General features: G+C 34.5%; 1 protein-coding gene across 2 annotated transcripts; it reads right to left on the bottom strand.

The window, feature by feature from the left end:
- Window positions 1–694: 694 nt before the first annotated feature.
- LOC131039558 (uncharacterized) lies at window positions 695–4,782 on the bottom strand. 2 transcript variants are annotated; one of them, XM_057972348.2, is made up of 2 exons: window positions 3,589–4,782; window positions 695–1,797 (listed from the first exon to the last, which is right to left on the bottom strand). In XM_057972348.2, the coding sequence occupies exon 2, from the start codon at window positions 1,764–1,766 to the stop codon at window positions 936–938; it is 831 nt and encodes a 276-aa protein (XP_057828331.2). In that variant the 5' UTR covers window positions 1,767–1,797; window positions 3,589–4,782; the 3' UTR covers window positions 695–935. The 2 variants fall into 2 exon arrangements, with proteins under 2 accessions (XP_057828331.2, XP_057828330.2); XM_057972347.2 differs by having other exon boundaries at window positions 3,705–4,782.
- Between the last annotated feature and the right edge of the window lie 15,334 nt (window positions 4,783–20,116).

The raw sequence follows: 20,116 nt of genomic DNA, 5'->3' as shown, positions 1-20,116 counted from the left end.
ATTGGTGGGTGTGTAGCTGGGACAGCTGGTTGGATGTGGAAATGAAGAAATCATGGAGTCACACTTCTATGGTGAGTCAATTATGTTGGTACTTGCTGTGAATTAAACCATGGCAGAGAAACATAAAATGATTTTGGAAGTATGAAACTTGCAGCCCAAGGAAATGACAATCAAACTATTTGAAAATTTGTGTTACACTTTCATTTAGGATTGACAATTCAAAAGCATGTGGAGCCAATTGATTGAAAAAACATTATACAACTCTAGTTTCTGGAAAGCATAAAAAATGCATATTGTTTTAGGAGGGTAAACTTACTATTACATACACCAGAAAGCCAATTAGGTAAATGATGCAACGTTGTCTAATGAACACCTTTTCAATACATAGAAATGATGAACACTAATAAAGGATGATGAAATTAAATATAAAGTCTAGTATAATATGTACAAACAAGTTTTCAGGTAAAAATATGCATCTTACAACAAGTTATTTTTAAAATTTAAAATTAAATTAATTGAAATAAAAATCTATAATATAAGTGCTTCTATCATAATGTATTTCTTGTCATATATAACTTGTATTTCTTGTCATATATAACTTTTAAATTTTTGAGGCTTTGTGCTTTTTCTTACCATTTCTAAAAATCTTTTTCTTCAACTAGGTCTAATATGTAAAGAATATAAAAAACGCATATTGAATGGCTAAAAGAAGAGAAATCATTGTTATAAGTTTATAATGTAAACACATATAATACAATATACTTTAGCAAAAAGACTATCAGTCATCTGTTAGATGTGCTCTTCCTTCGTAGAGAAGAAACCTCACATATAACCATGCTATAAGATTTTATGAAGTTACATAATTTCTTGGAGTGAAAAAATGCATTTCCCCACAAACAAAATAGAAAACATAAAAACCGATTATGTCTTGTCCCTCACGCTTCCCACTTCTCCTTTATTTGGTTTGAATTTCTAAATGAATAAGTAAGTGCAATGCTTCCATCCATTCTTTTCAACACATATCTTTCTACTACAACATAACAAGCAAATTTTCCTTCTGTCCCAGTGCCTCTAAATGATTTCTTCACCCTTACATCTCCTCCTCCTTGTTTTAATCCATACCTATCTTGATCTGCCCTTATTTTGGCAATGATGGGCCAGCTAAGTTTCACACCAGTAGCCTGTTCCGATTGCTTCCCCACACCTTTAAACAAAACACTTCCATCATTATTTCTAATTTCCTCAGTTACCTCTTCTCCAAACAATAGCACTTCTTCTACTGTTAAGGTTTTCTCTACATCAACATCTTGTCCTGTCATACATTGAGTAGAATATATCACTTCCCAAAACTTTTCTAGAACCATCTTGTAGAAAGGACACTCCATAAGCTGGATCTTAGGATCCCGTAAATTGGTACCGAATTCATTGATAAAGATAAAGGGGCAATACCACTCCCCAACTCTAACAAGTGGGGACCTTCTCTGTAACAAAGGGAATTCAAAGGAGGGAAGTTGTGCTCTCAGGTCAGTATTTTCTCCTCTAACATGAGCAAGTCTGTGATTACCACGCATGTCTCTGACCACTGCAGTCCAATCCTTCATACGCAGGAGTTTAGGAGGGAAACCATCAGAAGCTATGCACTCTGATGTGAATGTATACTTCTTCGAGGAGATTATCTGCATATGTTGATATGAATTAGTGGGTTGCAAAGATCTGGGATGAATGTCTTTCACAGTTCTAGAAACTGAAAAACAAATTGTCTCCATGGTTTCTTCGGTAGAGCATGTCTCCACTAATCTGTCCACATCATCAATATACAATTAGCTAGTCACTCATATGATTGCTAAACACCCACAAATATAGATTCAGTGCATTAAGATAAAGTTACTGTGAGAATGTTAGATGATGACACAACTTTCAATATCATAGCCTTTGAACGTGTCTATCTAAAAATATAGCTACTCCAACTGCATGTATTGCTAAAAAATCTAAAGAAGAAAACATTTCCCATAAATCTAAAGAAGAAAACATTTCCCATAAATCTAAATAAAAGTAGTTGTTGATGAATTACCTACAACAAAGGCACTCACTAAATTGGCATGGTTGGTTCAACGCAAAGTAAACATGAAGTAATGAATATATAAGATTTAAAATACAACTACAACATGACATAAGTGGACAGTTAATTCTCTTTTTAACATACTCAAGTATATGTTCAATTTAGACATTGAAATGCATACATCACAGAAATAACATTTATAAGCAATTATCATACAAGATAGAGGGCTTGTACTTTGTCAAAGCATGTTGCAAGTGTGATTATAGGTGCACTATGGTTCACATTACTAATAAAAGACAAATCCCTACTAAAGTTATTTTTCAAAAAAATAAGAACCAAAACCAGTCTCCCTACACCTGTTGCTCCAATTTATTAACAATAAATGCAAATTTGATCTATCATGAGCTCGAAGCAAGATTTTTCTGGCCTTTAAGTGAAAATACTGGTAGCGAGTTAAAGTTTGGTTTCAGGCGTGGGGCGAGGAATGTTTCAAAATGCCTCAAAGTTGTTTTTCTTGGTGTGAAACAATTTTACACAGATGCAATGCCTTCATTTGACATATAACAATAAAATTGTTTTAGAATGTAATAAATATGAAAGAAAAAAATCTGGCGAGGAAACCATGGCAAATAACTTTGCCTCAAGATTCTGCTCAAATCGTGCTGTCAATAATGCCAGAGTCTTCAGAATTTTTTACCAAATCGTACCACAGCTCAAAATTTTCAAAATGAAGTGAAGCAAACCAACTTCGACCCTAATGCTTCAATCTATTTACATGTTGGAACACCACTTTCTTTTGGGTTTATAAATCTGCCATTTTTGCCCTTCAATCCACACTATTTTGGAACAAGGTTTGATTGAGGTTTAGTAGATTTTGTTTTACAAATGACATATCCATTCCCAGTGGAACAAAATAGTGGCTTTTTAGATTGCAAAGTTGATAAAATGTAATTTATTACAATCTCTGCTTTGTAGGTTTTCGAGGTACGAATCATAGGCAATCAATTGCGGATAGATTAAGTATTTGGGAATGATAGAAGGCGCACAATATCGAACAATGGAATTAAAAATATCAGGGTTTTATAGGTCATCTTATTGTTTTACCTAAAACCGCTAACATCAATCATATGGTTACCTGCATCAAGCAATCGACTTCAAAATTTAGCACAAATTATGTCGCATTGTTAATGACGCCAATGAGAAAAATAATGGGCGTAGTTTGCAGGAAATATATGACAGAACCCTGTTACCAGTGCTCGAGAAAAGTTTCAGGCGTGAATGTCGAATCCTGGGTAAATGCCCACTTCTACATGGATGTTTGACAAACGAATATAAGTTCCAGTATTTTTAGGATCCATCTCGAAAAGAAGAGTTGCTGTAAATATCTCTAATTTAATATTCTTAAATTCTCCACAGGCAACAAGCAAAGATGTTCACACAACAACCACAGCTTTAATGGGTATTTTGATGATAAATTTTAGAGTTTCCCCAAAATAGCCATCACGACAAAGAAGGTTGCTCAGGCTTACATAATGATCAACTGCAGGTGTAATGCAATAAGAATCACTCATGTCATTGAAGTATTTACAAGCCTCATCCACTAATTCTGCATTACCACAGGCTATAAAACACAAGCAAAGCTTACATGGTTCGAGCATTTTGTCAAACAATTCACATGCTAAGCGTATTCTTCCACATTTTGCATACATATCTTATAGGGTACTTGCAACTGCAACGCCTGACAAATATTTTCTTCGAATGATGCTTTGGTGGATATCTACACCCTGTTCTAAAGCTCCCATTTGGCAGATGCTGGAATGCTCGCAAAGGTTGTGGAGGGCGGAAACTGGGAGGATGTCAGCAAAGGTTGTGGATTCTGGCTTTAAACCTACCAATTGCATTAGTTTAAAAGTTTCCAAGGCTTTTTTGGCAAACCCATTTTGGGTATATCTTGCAATTAGTGCAATCCATGAAACCACATCTCTGTGAGGTATTTCTTCGAAGAGCTTTAAAGCCTCATCAAGAACACCATTCTGCGCATATCCTGCAATCATAGTACTCCATGAAACACCATTTTTGCATGACATTTTGTCAAACAATTCACATGTTGTGTATGCTTCCACACTTCACGTACATATCCACAAGGGCACTTGCAGCTGGAAAATCGGATAAAAATATAGTTTCGATTATGGCTTGATGGATGTCTATACCCTGTTTTGTATCCCCCGTAGAATGGACCTTGACAAAGCTTGTGGAATCTAACTTTACATCTGTCCGTTGCATTTATTTAAAAGTTTCCAAGGCATTCTTAGCATAACCATTTTGTGTATATCCTGCACTCATTGCATTCCATGGAACCACATCTTTTTCAGGCAAAAATTGCCTTGTCAAGAAGATCATTTTGTGCATATCCGACAACCATAGCATTCCAGGCTATCACAATTCTACTACTATCCCCTTTCTATTATACTCTGATGGATTTTCACACGCTGTTCCAGAGCTCTTATTTTGGCATAGGCTGGAAGTATGCATAGAAGAATCCCGCAAAGCAAATCGTAATGTTTGAGAGAATTAAACAGCGAACCTAAATGCTACATAAAACAAAATGGACTGATAGGTTGGCGCTCTAAACGAGCAACAACTTCACGGCAATGGAAGAAACTTTACCACAAAAAGGTATCTGGTGTGAAACATTTTTGGTGGGCAATTTCCCAACTAAAATACCTTATCGATTGATTAAAAAGTATAAAACTAGCAATTGCACCTCAAGTGGTGTGCAATGGGTATGCCAGGTAATTTTTTGTGTCAATTTTTTGCATATATTTGTGTAGTATATGAGGTTGAAATTCAAAGGACATTTAGAAAATGATGTTGTTTGTGTAGAAAAGCTCAAGATCGATAATTGATAGCTTCAAATCAACTATGCATCAAGTTAGAGGGATCCAAACACAAATACAATAAGGCCTCTAAATGAAGACGATAATCAAGTTTCATAAGCAACAACCTCATGTTATGTTTGCAATAGGAAGGGATGGAGAGAGAGAGAGGGAGAGAGAGGGGTAAGAGTGAGAGATGGAGGAGGCCATAGAGAAAAAGTAGTAGGGAGCAGGAGAGAGAGACAGAGAGAGGTGGATATATATAAAGATAGAGCTAAGATAATGATATCTCTCACTATCTATATCTCTTTATCTCTTTCTCTCTTTCTCTCTCCCTCCCTTCATCCTTTTATCATTCTCTCTCTTCTCTATAGAGTTTATGTGTCAAGTTTCAGCAAGTAGATGCACATGCATAATGTGTAGACCATTTGGTTGCACTTTAAGTAGTGTACACTTCAGCTCCTCATGTTTTCTTAGCTAAAAATTAAGAAGAAAGTCTGTAGTGTATGGTATTCATAACTTGCAAGCATATAAGTATATCTAATTGGATATTTGTGGACCAATTAGTATCTAGTCTAGAGCAAAATTGATGTTGACATAGGTTGACATCTAGTAGGATGGTTATATCTTTGATAAATATTGGACCAATGACAATAGTTTTAATGGAATATTAAATTATTTGTAATCAACATGCATGTCCTCATATTGATTTCTTGGTCATGTATGCACATTGTCCTTTGGTTTCTATATCCACTTATCCTTCTAAAGATAGAAGACATGTGAGGGTTCAAGATACAAAACAAAAGAGTAATTAATGTGGAGCTACACTTTTACATTTGTCAAAGAAAAGTTTTCATAAGTAGACGGAAAGATGGAATTTAGAATGACACTATTCTCCAATAATATCGATTTTTCTCAATTGTAGACTTAAGTGAGAGTTGCTTTTAAATTGAAATTTTATTGTCCATATAGATTATTAGAATCGATTACAACACCAATTGACTATAATTGAGCTTATAGTTTATTAGCAATTGTGTGTTTCTTCTATTCAAATTTATGTTACTATTATTCTTGTATACCAAGTCTTGTGTTTACTTATAGTAAATTTGTTTTATCATTGAGCTTATAAGTTTAAGAGAAGAGAATCAATGCTTGAATAAAATTTATGTACACAATTCCATTCCAACACATATTAAATATTGGAAATAGCAACATTTACGTAGAGTGAAGCATAGATATAGATATGAGAGGTGAAAGAGATAAGAGGGAGAGAGGGAGATATAAGTGACAGAGAGTTGAAGAGAATAGAAAAGGAGAGAGAGAGATAGAGAGAGAGAGAGAGAGAGAGAGAGAGAGAGAGAGAGAGAGAGAGAGGAATATAGAAGGAGAGAGGTAGTGAGGAAGAGAGATAGAGAGAAAAATGAAAAGAAAGATAGAGAGGTAGAAACAAATATAAAAGAGAGTGAGATAGAGAGGAACATAGAAAGAGAGATAAGAAAATAGAGGGAGAGAGATAGAGAAAGAGAGAGGGAAGGAGAGACACAAATATATATATATATATATATATATATATATATATAGAGAGAGAGAGAGAGAGAGAGAGAGAGAGAGAGCCCCTTCATGGGACCTTATCCTTATGCAAATAAATTATTTTCTTAAGGCCCAATAATTCAACTTTAAGACCTCTTTAATGGAGGTAGAGACACAACAAAATAGATAGATGAAGAAAGAGACAAAGATATATAGAGAGATGTGTAGAGCAATAAACAGATCAAGAGGGAGAGAGGGGAAAGTTTGATAGAGAGAATATAAAAAATACATATAGAGCAATAGAGGGAGAGATCATATATAGATAGAGCAATAGAGATAGATATCATATATAAAGGGAAAGAGAGAAACAAAAGAGAGACCAACTTTCTCAACCATGTTATGCTGGAAAACCAAACTCGAGATGTATATATAGAGACACACACAAACACACCAACAAAAAAATGGAGTGATACACCAAGAACAAAGAGAGAGAAAAAAGAGAGGGAGATAAAGAGATATACACATTAATTGGTAAGTTGGAATTTCTCTAGGAGAGAGGGCCAAAGGAAGAAACCACTTGCAAGCTACATAGGACGTGTCACTTTTTGTTAAATATGTATTAAGTTATAAAATGTTTGTTGGATTGAATCCCTTATGATTGACCCAATATATTTGCTTTCTCACTTTTCTTGTTTACACTTTTTTGTCACCTTTGGGAGTCGTAAATTATATAATGTTATAACCTTCTTTATACCCATTCTTGTTTTTCTCTAGTTTGACATACAACCTTATGGCTATATAGATACTATTTTGATTATGTGTTCTTCAATGTTGATACAATTTGAGGTTACGTCCTACTAAGACCTATGAAACCCACACCCTTTTAATAAAATTTGTGTGTTGACAATCACATTCTAAAATGAATTAATATTATATTTAATCCGATTTGTTTAATTATATCTATATATTATTTACAAATTTTATTATTAACTAAAAAAAAATTATTTATAAAACTTAAAAATACTCGTAAATTAATCTACCAATTATCATGCAATATTAAATAAAACTTAAATATTTATTATCGACTAATAATTTAACTATAATATATATATATATATATTATTTTTTTATCGGTAATTGGCCGAAGCCTGAATAGCTTTTGACTAGAGCTATGAACCAGTGGGGACACAGTAGGGGGTCCCATCCCCATTACATATATTTGAATTATTATTATTATTATGTTTGATTAGATTGACCCCAAGACCTTCCCCATCCTATGGAAGGCCAAGAGTCACAACTTAGAATTCCACTTCAGATGTCCCTATTAGGAATTGAACTTGGGTCTCCATAGTGAGAACCCAGTGTTTTAACCAGTTAAGCTCAACCCCTTGGATTATATAATGTATATATTATTATCAATTAATAATTTAAATATAATAAATTTAAGTTAATTTATATAATCATAATAATATTAAATAATTTTATAGATTGCAAATAACATTAAATAGAGTTTAAATAATATTATTATCCATTAATAATTTAAATGTAATATAATTATATTATAATATAATTTAAAATTATTAATACATAATCACTAATTTCTTCCATTTTACGTATTATTTACTCAATATTTCTCTTTCTCTCTTACCTTTCTACAGTATCTTTTAAAAGGATTACAATATCTTACATATTCCATTTTCAAAAGTATTTATAAGAAAAAAAATATACACATCTAGTTGTGATGAGAGCCCAAAGGTATTATTTTATCTCAACACAGGTATAATTGTTTGTCCATGGAAAGATGTGCAAATTTGACGGGTATATATAACGAAAACCAATGAATAGAGGATGAGATGGACGGACACGATCCGTAGTCCTCACTAGTTGACGATTTGCTTATTGCATTTCAAGAAATTTGGGTTTCAAGTGACATCACCAATGAAAAACAGTAAAAACTCAACCGTCGGGATTGTTTGCATCGTCTTGCATCTTGTCTCTAGCATTCTGCACCGTGGATGCCTAAAGTCAGTCAGAGCGTTTCATATAATGAAACGCCTTCGACGTAATAAATATTTATCTAGATTTTATTCTATTTTTCCATAATCTACTTGTTTTTTAGTTTTGTGATATCAAAGCATATTTATATAAGAGTGAGTATTCTTTTAATTTTCAAAAGATAAAGAGACATCAAAGTCACAACATATATTATAGTAGATCTTCAAGTTTGTGGAATACATTTATTATGTTGATTTACTCTAGAAACTTAGAATAGAGATATTTTTGTTGAACACAAACCTGCTCAAGATAGTTGAAGGGACCGGAACTAATCCTACTTATATAAGTAAGTGGCAAAAGAAGATAAGTTATGTTCATGGGGATGTGTCCCCTCAAAACTAGGTTTTTCATGGATGGGGATATTTTAGAGTTATAGGGACTTTGGTGAAACATCCCTTCATCATCCTACTATTACCACTACATACCAGAGGATCTTTTCAAGACATCTTCCTTGAAGGGGACATTTATGGGACATTCAAAAGAAACTCAATAGACTTCCTCATGTCTCTTTTTTATGCCAGAGACACCTAGACATCCCCAACGATTGTTTAGTCAAACCTTGATTTAAAAAAATTATATACCTGAAGCATTAACCCTAACCCTATCAATCTATAGGCCCCATTTATATTCTAAGTACTCACAAAAACTTATATATAGGCATATAAGCCTCATTTAAAATCACTACCAAGTTTCAAAAATTGAAGGGCTTGGTGTTGCAAAAACCAAAATGATAAATTGTGAGAATCATGTGCACCACAAAGGTTTGCATGGTTCCAAAGGCCTTAATTTGAGTCTGGTAGTAGGGGCTCTACCCCTCGATTTCACCCTACATCATGAAATGGAATGTACCAAGGAAGCTACTCTAGACTTTATGATGAGTGCTACCCCTTAGAACTACTAGGGCCTCCAACCCTAAACTCTCTGTTATCACCATTTACCACTAGCTTATCAGCATCCCATTGTTGTCCCCAAATCGAGGGCCTTGATTCCTTGTCCACAAGAATTGTCCCCTAGTGAGACTTTTTGGACCATGGGTTCTTATATACTTTTGAATTTCTATGATATTGTACTTTTAATGTAGTCAAAAAAGAATAAATGAAGATTATGACCAATTGATTCATGTATATCCATCAAAGGATGTGAATACAATATTGTTTTTAAGGAGAAAAATTCTAGTTAAAAATTCAATAATCAAAAAGTATATAAAACCGCACAAAGCAATTTAATACTCTCAAGAATAAATTAGTAATGAACTTGGATTAGTGATTACCAAAAATAAAAATAAAAATACAAGTAAAAATTTGTAACACTCTAGCAATTTTCTAGTCTTCTTTAGGATTGGTAGCTCCATATTGAACACTTTTTTTTTTGGACTACAAATTATGGATGGGAAATTGAATGTTGAGAATCATATAATTTTATTTTTCATGGCATTTAAGAGCAAAAAAAAGAAGAGGAAAATAAAACCTCAAAAATATTATCATACCATGTCCAAGAATATCAATGACTAAAGAAGAGAAAAAGAAGAGAAACCACTCTAATAGTGGATCTCAATGACATTTCGAGCACTGAAACTGTTAACATGGGAGGTGAATAAAAAAGGATTAATTGAAGCTACTAGAGTTTCAAGTAGTGACCAAGAAACTTATTTGCAATTACTTTATCTAATAATTTTGATATGTTAAAGTTCTTGTACTTGACTTTTGAACCTAATGGAAAACAAAACATTTGACTTTGAAGAGAAGACAATTTAAAACATAAAATAACTATATATAAGGAACTCCATAAGGAAAGTACTCCATTATTGGATATAATGACTATATCTATGGAACTCTAAGATTCATGGTATGTCCCTATTTTAATTATAACACTCTTACTAAAAATAGTAAAATTATTCATGTAGGCATATTGGTCTAGTTGATAAAGGTGTCGTAGAGAAAAACATGTACAAATGTTGTGTGCATTTTTTTCAAAATAGATGGTGGTAGTAAAATAATAGCAATTCAGTTGTGAGAGGAAGGTTTTATTATGGCTCTACACTCTGCTAGCACCTGTCCCGCCCATGTGCATTGGAACTCCATGTCTGTCCTTGTCAAGTCTTTTGCATAGGGTGTTTTGATTCCCCCCTCTTGGGTGTTTCTAATGTGATCTAGCCAAGTCTACACTTTGCTAACGACTCTCCCACCCATGTGCATTTGAGCTCCATGTCCACCCTTGCTTAGTCTTATGCGTAGGGTGTTTAGGTGCCTCCCTATGGGTGTTGTCACTTCTAGTGTTGCTAATGCAGTTCAGGTGGGCAACCCCATAGATGCTCTTCCCATAAGTGTTGGTGTTCCTATTGTTGATGGGCATCCCATTGTGGGACCTTTTTTCCTTCCCAAACACTTAGCTAATTGGTGTAGATTTGCTCATGTGGTCAGATTTGTCACTCCTCTCTCAAGGGGGAACTAACCTCTTCCCTATGCCAAGTCCTCCCCTATTTTGGTTTATGGGTAGGATGTTGTTTATAATATTGGTTACTACCAACGGTGTGCCCTAGTGTGCAAATTTGTTGGGTTTTGGCCTTCTCCCCTAAACCTCCACAGCTAGGGAAGTGATTTCTGGAGGCCTTTGATTGCTCATCGCATTGTACTTTTTACCTAGACTAAAGGTTTTTATTTTTTGCCTCCTTTACGTTCTCCCATGATTGGGATTTGGTCTTGGGAAAGCTATGGACTTAGGGAGATCATTCTCTTTCTGTCAAGCCCTGAATGACTTCTTTTAACCCTCTTACTGGACCTCTTAATGTGTGCCTAGTTTGGGTTCATCTACCTAATCTTCTCCTTCATTTTTGGGAGTACTCTTGCTATGGGGCCATTGGTAACTCTATTAGCCATTTCTTGAAGGTGGTTGATGCCATGTCTTCCATGGGTCATTCCACTTTTTCTCGCATCCTTGTTGATATTGACATCTCTTCACCTCTCCCCAAGGATATGGTTCTTATGGTAAGGGATAGGGCTTGGACTGAACCATTAGATTTTGAGGGCCTTCCCTTTCATTGTCAGAGATGCTTCTCTACAAGTCATCTTGCTTCTGACTACTCTCTTCATCATCACAAGGGTGTTGCAACTTGGTGGAAGAATGATGTATAGTTGATCATTTGATGGTCAATGCTCCTGACTCTAACTATGTTGACTCCTTGGAAGATGATGTTTCCTCCCAAGATGATGTGGTTGTTGCTAGAGCTCCTTTGGACCCTCTTGCTACTGCAAGTGTGCCCTCTTTGGTTTATGAGGATCTTGCCCCTGATTAGCTGCTTTGATTTTCTCTAGCTACTACTTTGTGGCTTCTCTACTGCAACATATTGCTACTATTCTACAACTGTCTCCTATTGGTGTTGCTGACAAACCTTCCGCGGGCTCCCGTTGCGTTGCCTCTCCTTTGGATGGCCCTACATGGACCATTGTTTGTCATAGAAGGAAGGGGAAATATTCCCCACACCCTCAAACCCCTCCTCTTGTCTTAGCTATCTCCTTCCATTCTTAAGTTGGGGTTTGGATTGTTGATGGTTTGATAGGGTCTTATGCTCTATCAGGCCTTGTCTTGTTTAGGGTTTGTTCCCTTGCATTGATTGCCACCTTTGTGCTATTGTATTAAGGGTCAAAACCCTTGTTCTTGTTGCTTTCTTAATAAAAAAACAAATTATGAAATATTTATTTGGTTCTTTGGTGTCATAGATTGGACATGTAAATATGTATTTAATTGAATAATAAAAGAAAACATTAAATAATTTGAATCTACATTTACCAATCAAGATGGGAATGTTTGAAGGTTATAATTTGGTAAAGCAATATGGATTTTATTTATCAAATAAAAGGGAAACAAGAGAATTGGAGTAGATACATCACAAGTATTTTAGTGCCTTTGTTGAGGGCTTCTCCATAATGAATATTGTTTGTTTTCTTAAAAATAAATCTAGGCATTAGAAACATTTAGGATGTTTCAAACATTTGGTAAGAAACATTTTGGAAATACTTTGAAATAGTAAATATATGATAATTGGAGTCATTATACCTATAATATACCCAAAAGATTGTTGCAAATATTATGTTTGCAATGCTCCTTACTCATGTCATCAAAATGGTGTTCCAAAAAGAAAGCAAAAATATCTTGTTGGAATTGCAAGGTTTGTAGTCTTTTTGGGTTGAAGATATTTCAATAATTACTTGTGATTAAAATATATTTCCCTAATATTGTGGAACCTTATGAATCATCTCATGAAGGTAAACTAAGTGTCAAGGACTCAATAATCTTTTGTACTTTACGATATACACACAATGTAGGGGTTCAAAAAAATTAGATAATAAGAGACAAAAATACTATAGCTTGGATTGAAAGGCATGTAAGCTTTATGATCACATAGCATGAGCTTCCAACAAGAATTTACGTCAAAGGTTCAATTTTGAATAAATGAATTGAATAGAGAATATGATAGCTACAAAACTAATATCTTTCAATATAAATGCAATGAAGAACTTGAGTGTGAAGATTCTACTTTAGAAAGACTAATAAGTTCATTACAATTAGAGGGCATACAACATATAAGCTTGTACAAGAACAACCAAATTTTAGAATGATAGTATGAGCAAGGAAGGCAACATAAAAGACACACAAATCATATGCTCTCCATGTAGAAGTTCAAACAAAATACACAAGAAGTAATAAAGAGTGTCCGCGCAACATATTGGAGGCTTGTATAGATGATGAATGTTAATAGATTAAAAAATTAAACTTGGTAACTCACATGTCTTCACCTTGAAGAGAAGTGATTTAATACAAGTGGATATTCAAAAAGATTAATGTCATATGGATTACAAAGAAATTAAAAAAATTGTTTAAATAATAGAAAAAGGATACACAGATATTAAGTTTGGATTATCGTGGTCATCATATATTGTCAAAATAACATCTACCATCAACATTCGTCATAGTTTTTCTTAATGATCACATTACATTTAGATTTTCATGTCCATCAAGTAACAAAAAAAAAAAAAACATTTTCTAAATAAGCCTTTAAATGATGGAACAACCTAAAGATTGTTTGCAAGAGGGACAAGAATAGTTAGTCTGCAAACTAAAATTGACATTAATTAACTAAAATAATCCTAAGATCATGGTATGAACAATTTGATAGTAGTTTTTAAAATATGAAGAATATGTTCATAACAGTATGGATTCAAATGTTTACATATGTTTAATATATTAGTTAACCTCTTGTAATTTTAGTTTCATATGTTGATGATATTTTTATAAACACTATGATCTAAAATTGTTAAGACTTGTTTAAGTTCAAACTTAAATTTGGGATGACTAACTGCAATTAAATTTATTATTTTTTTAAGATTCAATAGACTTAACATTGCTCTATTTGTAAATATAACAATTTTATTTTCAAACAATCCTAAATCTCAACATTGGACAACTATCAAAATAAATCTAGATATCTTCAAGAAACTATTAAGAGATTGATTACGTTTGTGAGGAGTTTAAAGGAATCTTTGAAGATAATTGGAATTGGATATAAGATGTAGATTGAGCATGGAATATTGATGAATGAACATCAATATTATGATACTATTCTATATTAAGTAGATATGTAGTTTTATCGAGTAAGACAGAAACAATTAATGATTTCTCTTTCTAGTGAAGCCTAAACATATTGAAATATGATAATCAATAATAATGACAAGAAATTCAAAGTATCAGTGAAGAACTAAGCATATTGAAATATACTAATTTCAATTATATTTTACCACAAAATTACCTAGTTACAGGCATCAAATTGAATATAACATCAAAGTTCACCATTGATAAAGATATACTATAATTTCTTACCCCTTGTGCTCGCCCTTAGCTTGCACGACATAGTAGCAATGGGAGGAGATGGGTTGGCCCAAAACAGGAATAAAATAAACTTTCCTGCCTTCCTCATCGTAATTAATTCTTATGCACTTGTCTTGGGGAAATGGCAGTCCTCGCTGAGTGAAGGCTCCACAGCAGGAGGTAGATACAGAACCATCATCATCATCAAGCAAGAGATAAGCAGAGTAGTCATCAGGGGGTGGGAATAGAACTGAGCCCAACTGTTGAGCACAGGCCCTCCTGTAGGCCGCCATAGATACTGTGGAATACATGATTGATCAGATAACAAAGATGACTGTGGGAAAGTCTCGGTCTAGTTTCTGATTTATATGGTAAAAGGTCGATGGAGGTTTACTCAGTGAATTCGTTGTTTTCATGTATTCTTTAAGAACAAAGAACAATTAGCATAGAGATGTTCGTCCATGAAACGCATATCCCTTGTTCTGTTGTCTATATTCTCTTAGAAAAATAATTTGTTGCATAGAGATTCCAGAATTCCAAATGCTAGTTGCCATGCCCGAATTCCAACTGCTAGTTGCCTTGTGCAAATTCCAAAAACGTCTAGTCACAATTACATTAAAATAAAAATCACAAAGACTATGAGCACTCTATGCCATCTCAATTCATAATACAATATAGATAGCACTCATTCAAGATGATGACATTATGAGTTGTAAAATTTTAGGTGGCCGGCAGGGTCTGGATTTACATTTCAACACCCAAACTTCAAAGGGCTTTCATCTAGAATTAGATCTGATTTTGTTTTATTTTGGAACTTGTAGAAGTATATTCTTTTTTCTAAATCATTTTTTTTTAAATTAATACGGTTGACTCTTGTTTGTTTCAATTCTAATACAATTATATGGATTCAATTCTTGATACATAAAAGATGCAAAATGATATTTAACAAAATTATGTATGAATGAACTAATATAAAGTTTTATGTTTGGTGGATTTTCATTATGTTTTGTAACTTTAACTTCAAACCTGTTTTGTCACTTTAAATCATATGAACATAGATATTTGTTGGTGAGAATAGATTAAGAATCACTATACTATTATCCTATCTTGTTGGACTTGTTTCTAAACCAAATGGCTCTCTATAGTGGTTGCATGGTGATGGGCTTGCTTAATTGTCTCTTTTAGTAATCTTCTAATCCTCTATTTCTTTTAGATTGTAGAACTTTTAGATACAAAGTTTAATACTTTCTAAAGTTTAAGACTATTTGTTAAGCACTATACACATTTACCCATGGGATGTTAGATATAATATATGTGCATGATTATTAATGAAAATTAATGGAATGATGTGATTATCATTATGAGAAGTGTTTCTAGAGAAATGTTGCATCAAAAAGTGGTCAAAGACATCATGCAAAGTTTCTATAGCTCCAAATAAATGCAGAAGTAGCAGTGTTCCTATTGTTGAATAGCAATGGTTGCAATGATAGGTATTGCAAATGCTGAGGTGTCCATCGAAGCAACAACATGAGACTCTTGGTCCCTCAACAACTCTGCAAACTTATGGCTCTTCCTCCTACTCCCACAACAACTCTCTATGAACTCTCACTCAAGACATTTTCAAACCTTGCCAATGTTGCATGCCAACAAAGCGTTGGCTAGCAGGTTCCTCTACTTGGCCCTCATCCTACAATGCCTTTGGGGGATAACTCTGTGGCATCTACAGGTCCTTTTGTGCTATTGGGCATTGATTTTTCTATCACCCCTAGGTCTTTGAGAATGGGTTGGGCGTTTGTCATATTGTTAGGGTCATTAGTGGTGGTGCTCCCTTATGAAACTTGTTCTTGTTGCAACGGATGGTCATCCCACTTCTAATTCTATTGGGGTAGGTGTTGCCCCCCACTCCAATGCCTTTTACTACTGCTAGTGGGGAGGGCTTTGCTCATGTTGCCAGATCTGTTATTGCTCACCCTCTCAAGGGAAATCTTGTCCTCTTCTTTGTGCCAAGTTCTCCAATGTTGTGGTTTGTGGGCAAGATGTGGTGGAAAATGTGGATTTCTACCAACGTTACAAGTTGGTATGTAGGTTTGCTAGTATTTGACCTTGTCTCTTAAAAATTTATCATTGGGTGATATTATTTTTGAAGTCCTCAATTTTTGGCAACATTGAGCTCTTCCTTTGTGCTAAGGGTTTTTTTATTGCTTCTTTTGCTTCCTCTGATGACCATGCCTTTGTTGTAAGCAAGATGTGGGGTTGGGGAGCAAACTCTCTCTTTGTCAAATCTTGTACATCTTCCTTTAATCCTCTTACTCAACCAATCAATGTGTGTTCGATGTGTGTTTGTTTTCCCAACCTTCCCCTCCATTTTTGGGAGAATTATTGCTATGAGGCCATTGGAAACTTTATCAATTTCTTCTTGAAGGTTGATGATACCACTTCCTTTATGGGTCATTCTATATTTTCACACATTTTGATCGATAGTGACATCTTCATGCCTCTTCCTAGGGATGCGGTTCTTATGGTTGGGATAGGCCATGGACTCAATCACTAAATTATGAGGCTCTCCCCTTTCAATCCCATCGTTGCTTCTCATCTGGTCACTTGGTCACATATTGTTCTCTCACGTGTCTTAAAGGTGTTTCTCCTTGGTTGAAAGATGCTAATGGTGACCACTTGACTATCTAGGATTTCTATTATTCTTCTAATGACTCTTCCGAGGATGATGATGACTCCTTTCAATATATTGGTGAGCCTTTTGCTAGTGGTGTGACCTCTTTGTGCCTTTTGGTCCCTATTGGTGAACCTCTTGCTTGGTTTGGGCTTCCTACTCTACCTATTGCCCCTATTCAACCTCAACCTTTGGTGGAGGATTCTCCTCTTCCACCTTCTACTTTTTGTGTTGATAGGCTACCTATGGGGGTTCCCCTCGTGTTTCCCCTTATATTGGTGTTCCAGATGATAGTATTGCTTGGATTGTTGTTAGTCAATGGAGGAAAGATCCTTCTTCCTCCTCTTCCCAAACTCTTCCCTAAGTTTTGAGCTTGAGTCCTACCCACTCTTGATTTGGGTAGTTTGTAGCCTATAAGTGGTTTGTTCATGGCCTAGGTAGTGCTATAAGTGATACTTTGTTTATGGTTTGTGTATGCCACAAGTGGCTTGTTTTTGGCCTACATTTATTTTCCTGTGGGACTTTTGATTGTAAAAGGGTTGGGACCCTAGTTTGATGTTTTTTTTAATAAAAAAGACATTAGACTCCTAGCACCAATAATTCTACCATAATAATGATAATGATTTATGTTATATTTTTATCTTATTCATTAATGATTGATATGGAATCCTATGAGGACTTTGCTTAGGTTGTGTCTCTTGATTAAATAATTTGCTTCCCAGACATTAGGATGAGTGACATTACAATTCCACTTTGTTAGAGTAATGTAAAGCTTATAAATATGCAATGTAGAAGATGACCTAAGGATCAACCATTCTATAATTTTCTTGTCTTTGAGTAATAGACAAATTCCTATATTAATTCATCTTTATGAATAAGTATATGAATTAGTTCATACAGTTTCATACTTAATTATTTAATGATATCAGTTTCATACTTCATTATTCTTACAAAAATTGGTTAAATTTCATTGTGTGAATGGTTTTTAGCAATAATTTGTTATTTACTATTTACTGTAGTTGATAACCATTCTCATTTGTGATTCCTATTTACTTACAATTGTGAAATTGCAATTTAGTAGAACTGTATCTTCTTTCTAATAAGTTTGTAATTTACCGAACTCTTAGACTATAACAAAAAATAGGAATCTCATAGTGTACACATACCTTTATGGTTCCATATCAAGTTTAAAATGTTGGTTATGTTGGCAAGAGACACTGTACCGGTGGAAGATTCATGCATAATATTTCTTAGGGGTTGCCATTGATGGTAACTCAGTCAATAAATCCTATTCGGTGTATGCAAATTTGAATTATCGGAAGACTTAAGGAGTTTTGATTATTCACTAGGCATAAGTCTGGACGGTGGAACACAGTGTGTAGATTCGTTGGGTATAACTCATTTTTGGTTGTATATTTTTGGTTGCGGTGATTAAGGCAGATGATTGGATGTTCGAGGAAGATTACTTCATATTATTGACCTCTTGTAATGATTCATGAGCGATATCTAAGGTCCGCTATGCGGTGATTCTAGAAGAACATAGTTATCTTTGGGTTTGATGTTGTAACGTATGTTGCAAAAATTGTTGCGATGATTTTGGTGATTTTTGGTGAGTTCGAGGAGTTTGTGCTGACGTGTATGAATCTTGTTTCCTTATTTTTTAGGTCCACATATGCATTTGTGGATAGATTGAGCTGACAAGGCACTACAAATTTTATATTTTGCAGTTTTGTGAAGCCGACTTGGTTGAGATCTATTTTGTTCCAGTGCAGATATATAATATCGATCCATATGATCATTTTGTGGAGGAAATATGTGAATGTGGATGTGTTGCATGTGAAAGAGAATCATAACGTAGAATTGGTGCTTCGGTAGATGACTGTGCAACAAAATAGGGTAGAAAGGCAGAGTAGAATTTGACAGTCAGATTGTGCTTAACTAGAACTGATTTTTTGCATTTGTAGATGCTATATTCTAGTTCAGACATTGTAATTACTCCTGTATCTCATTTGTAGGATATTGAGTCCTCTGGGGTCGTTTCCCTCTTATGTAATTGAGTAGTGAGCTCTAGGTAGTGTGTTTGATTGCAAGTGCATTTCCTTTATGTAATTTTATCATACTTTTGGCCATAGTATAATAGTATTGTGGGTTCAAATCCCATCATGGTTTTTTCCTTTCCGAGTTTCCACGTAAAAAAAATTGGTGTTATGGTTTTGTCATTGATTGCTTTGAGTTTCTACACTTTAATTTCTTTCTTATGCATCTGGTGGGTTAAGAATCAATTTAATAAATTTGTAAGTTGTAGAACACTGATTCACCCCCCCTCTTAGTGTTTATTGATTCCAACAATTGGTATCAGAGCTTAGCCCCTTGGAAGAAGCCTAATAGCTTGAGGAAGATCTGAAAGATTGAATCAATGGACTCTGGTTTACAGAGATAGCTTAGTGTAGCACTTGAAGATCTTGATGCAGCAAGAAAAGAAGTAAGTTCCCTGAAAAGAAACCTGAGTGCAGCTGAGGATTTCATTGAGACATTGAAAGAACAAGTGAGGACTTCTAAGGACTTCTAGAGAAAAGAGAAGGGAGCTGATGGACAAACTCAAGGAGAAAGAAGAACAAAGCACAGAGAATCAAGACAAGACAAATGAATGTGAGAAGCTGGCTAGAGACAATGCAATGTTGAAGAATGAGATGCAATCCATTGTAATGAAACTGACAAATGAGATTCAAGACCGAAAGAAGAATGAAGAAACCTTGATTTAGTCACTGAAGGAGAGATCTGATGAATGTAGCAGATTGAACTATGAGAATGATCAGTTGAATCTTGAATTGGTGCAAGCAAAGAATAATGGACAAGGACTTGAAAGGCAAATCATAATTCTGAGAGATGAACTTTCTACTGCTAATGAGTACAAAGAAAAATTCAAAGATAGCTCAGCCCGGTTAGATGAGATGTTGGAAAGTCAGAGAAGTGGAAAAGACATGCGAGGACTTGGATATGAAAAGGGAGAATCCTCCGATTCTGGACAAAGCAATCATCAACAAAAGATCAAGAAACCTCTAGTAA

This window comes from Cryptomeria japonica, chromosome 5, assembly GCF_030272615.1.
Source record: "Cryptomeria japonica chromosome 5, Sugi_1.0, whole genome shotgun sequence".
Classification (NCBI taxonomy): domain Eukaryota; kingdom Viridiplantae; phylum Streptophyta; class Pinopsida; order Cupressales; family Cupressaceae; genus Cryptomeria; species Cryptomeria japonica.
The sequence above is the reverse complement of the archived record's forward strand: the minus strand, read 5'-3'. Positions and strand labels throughout refer to the sequence as shown.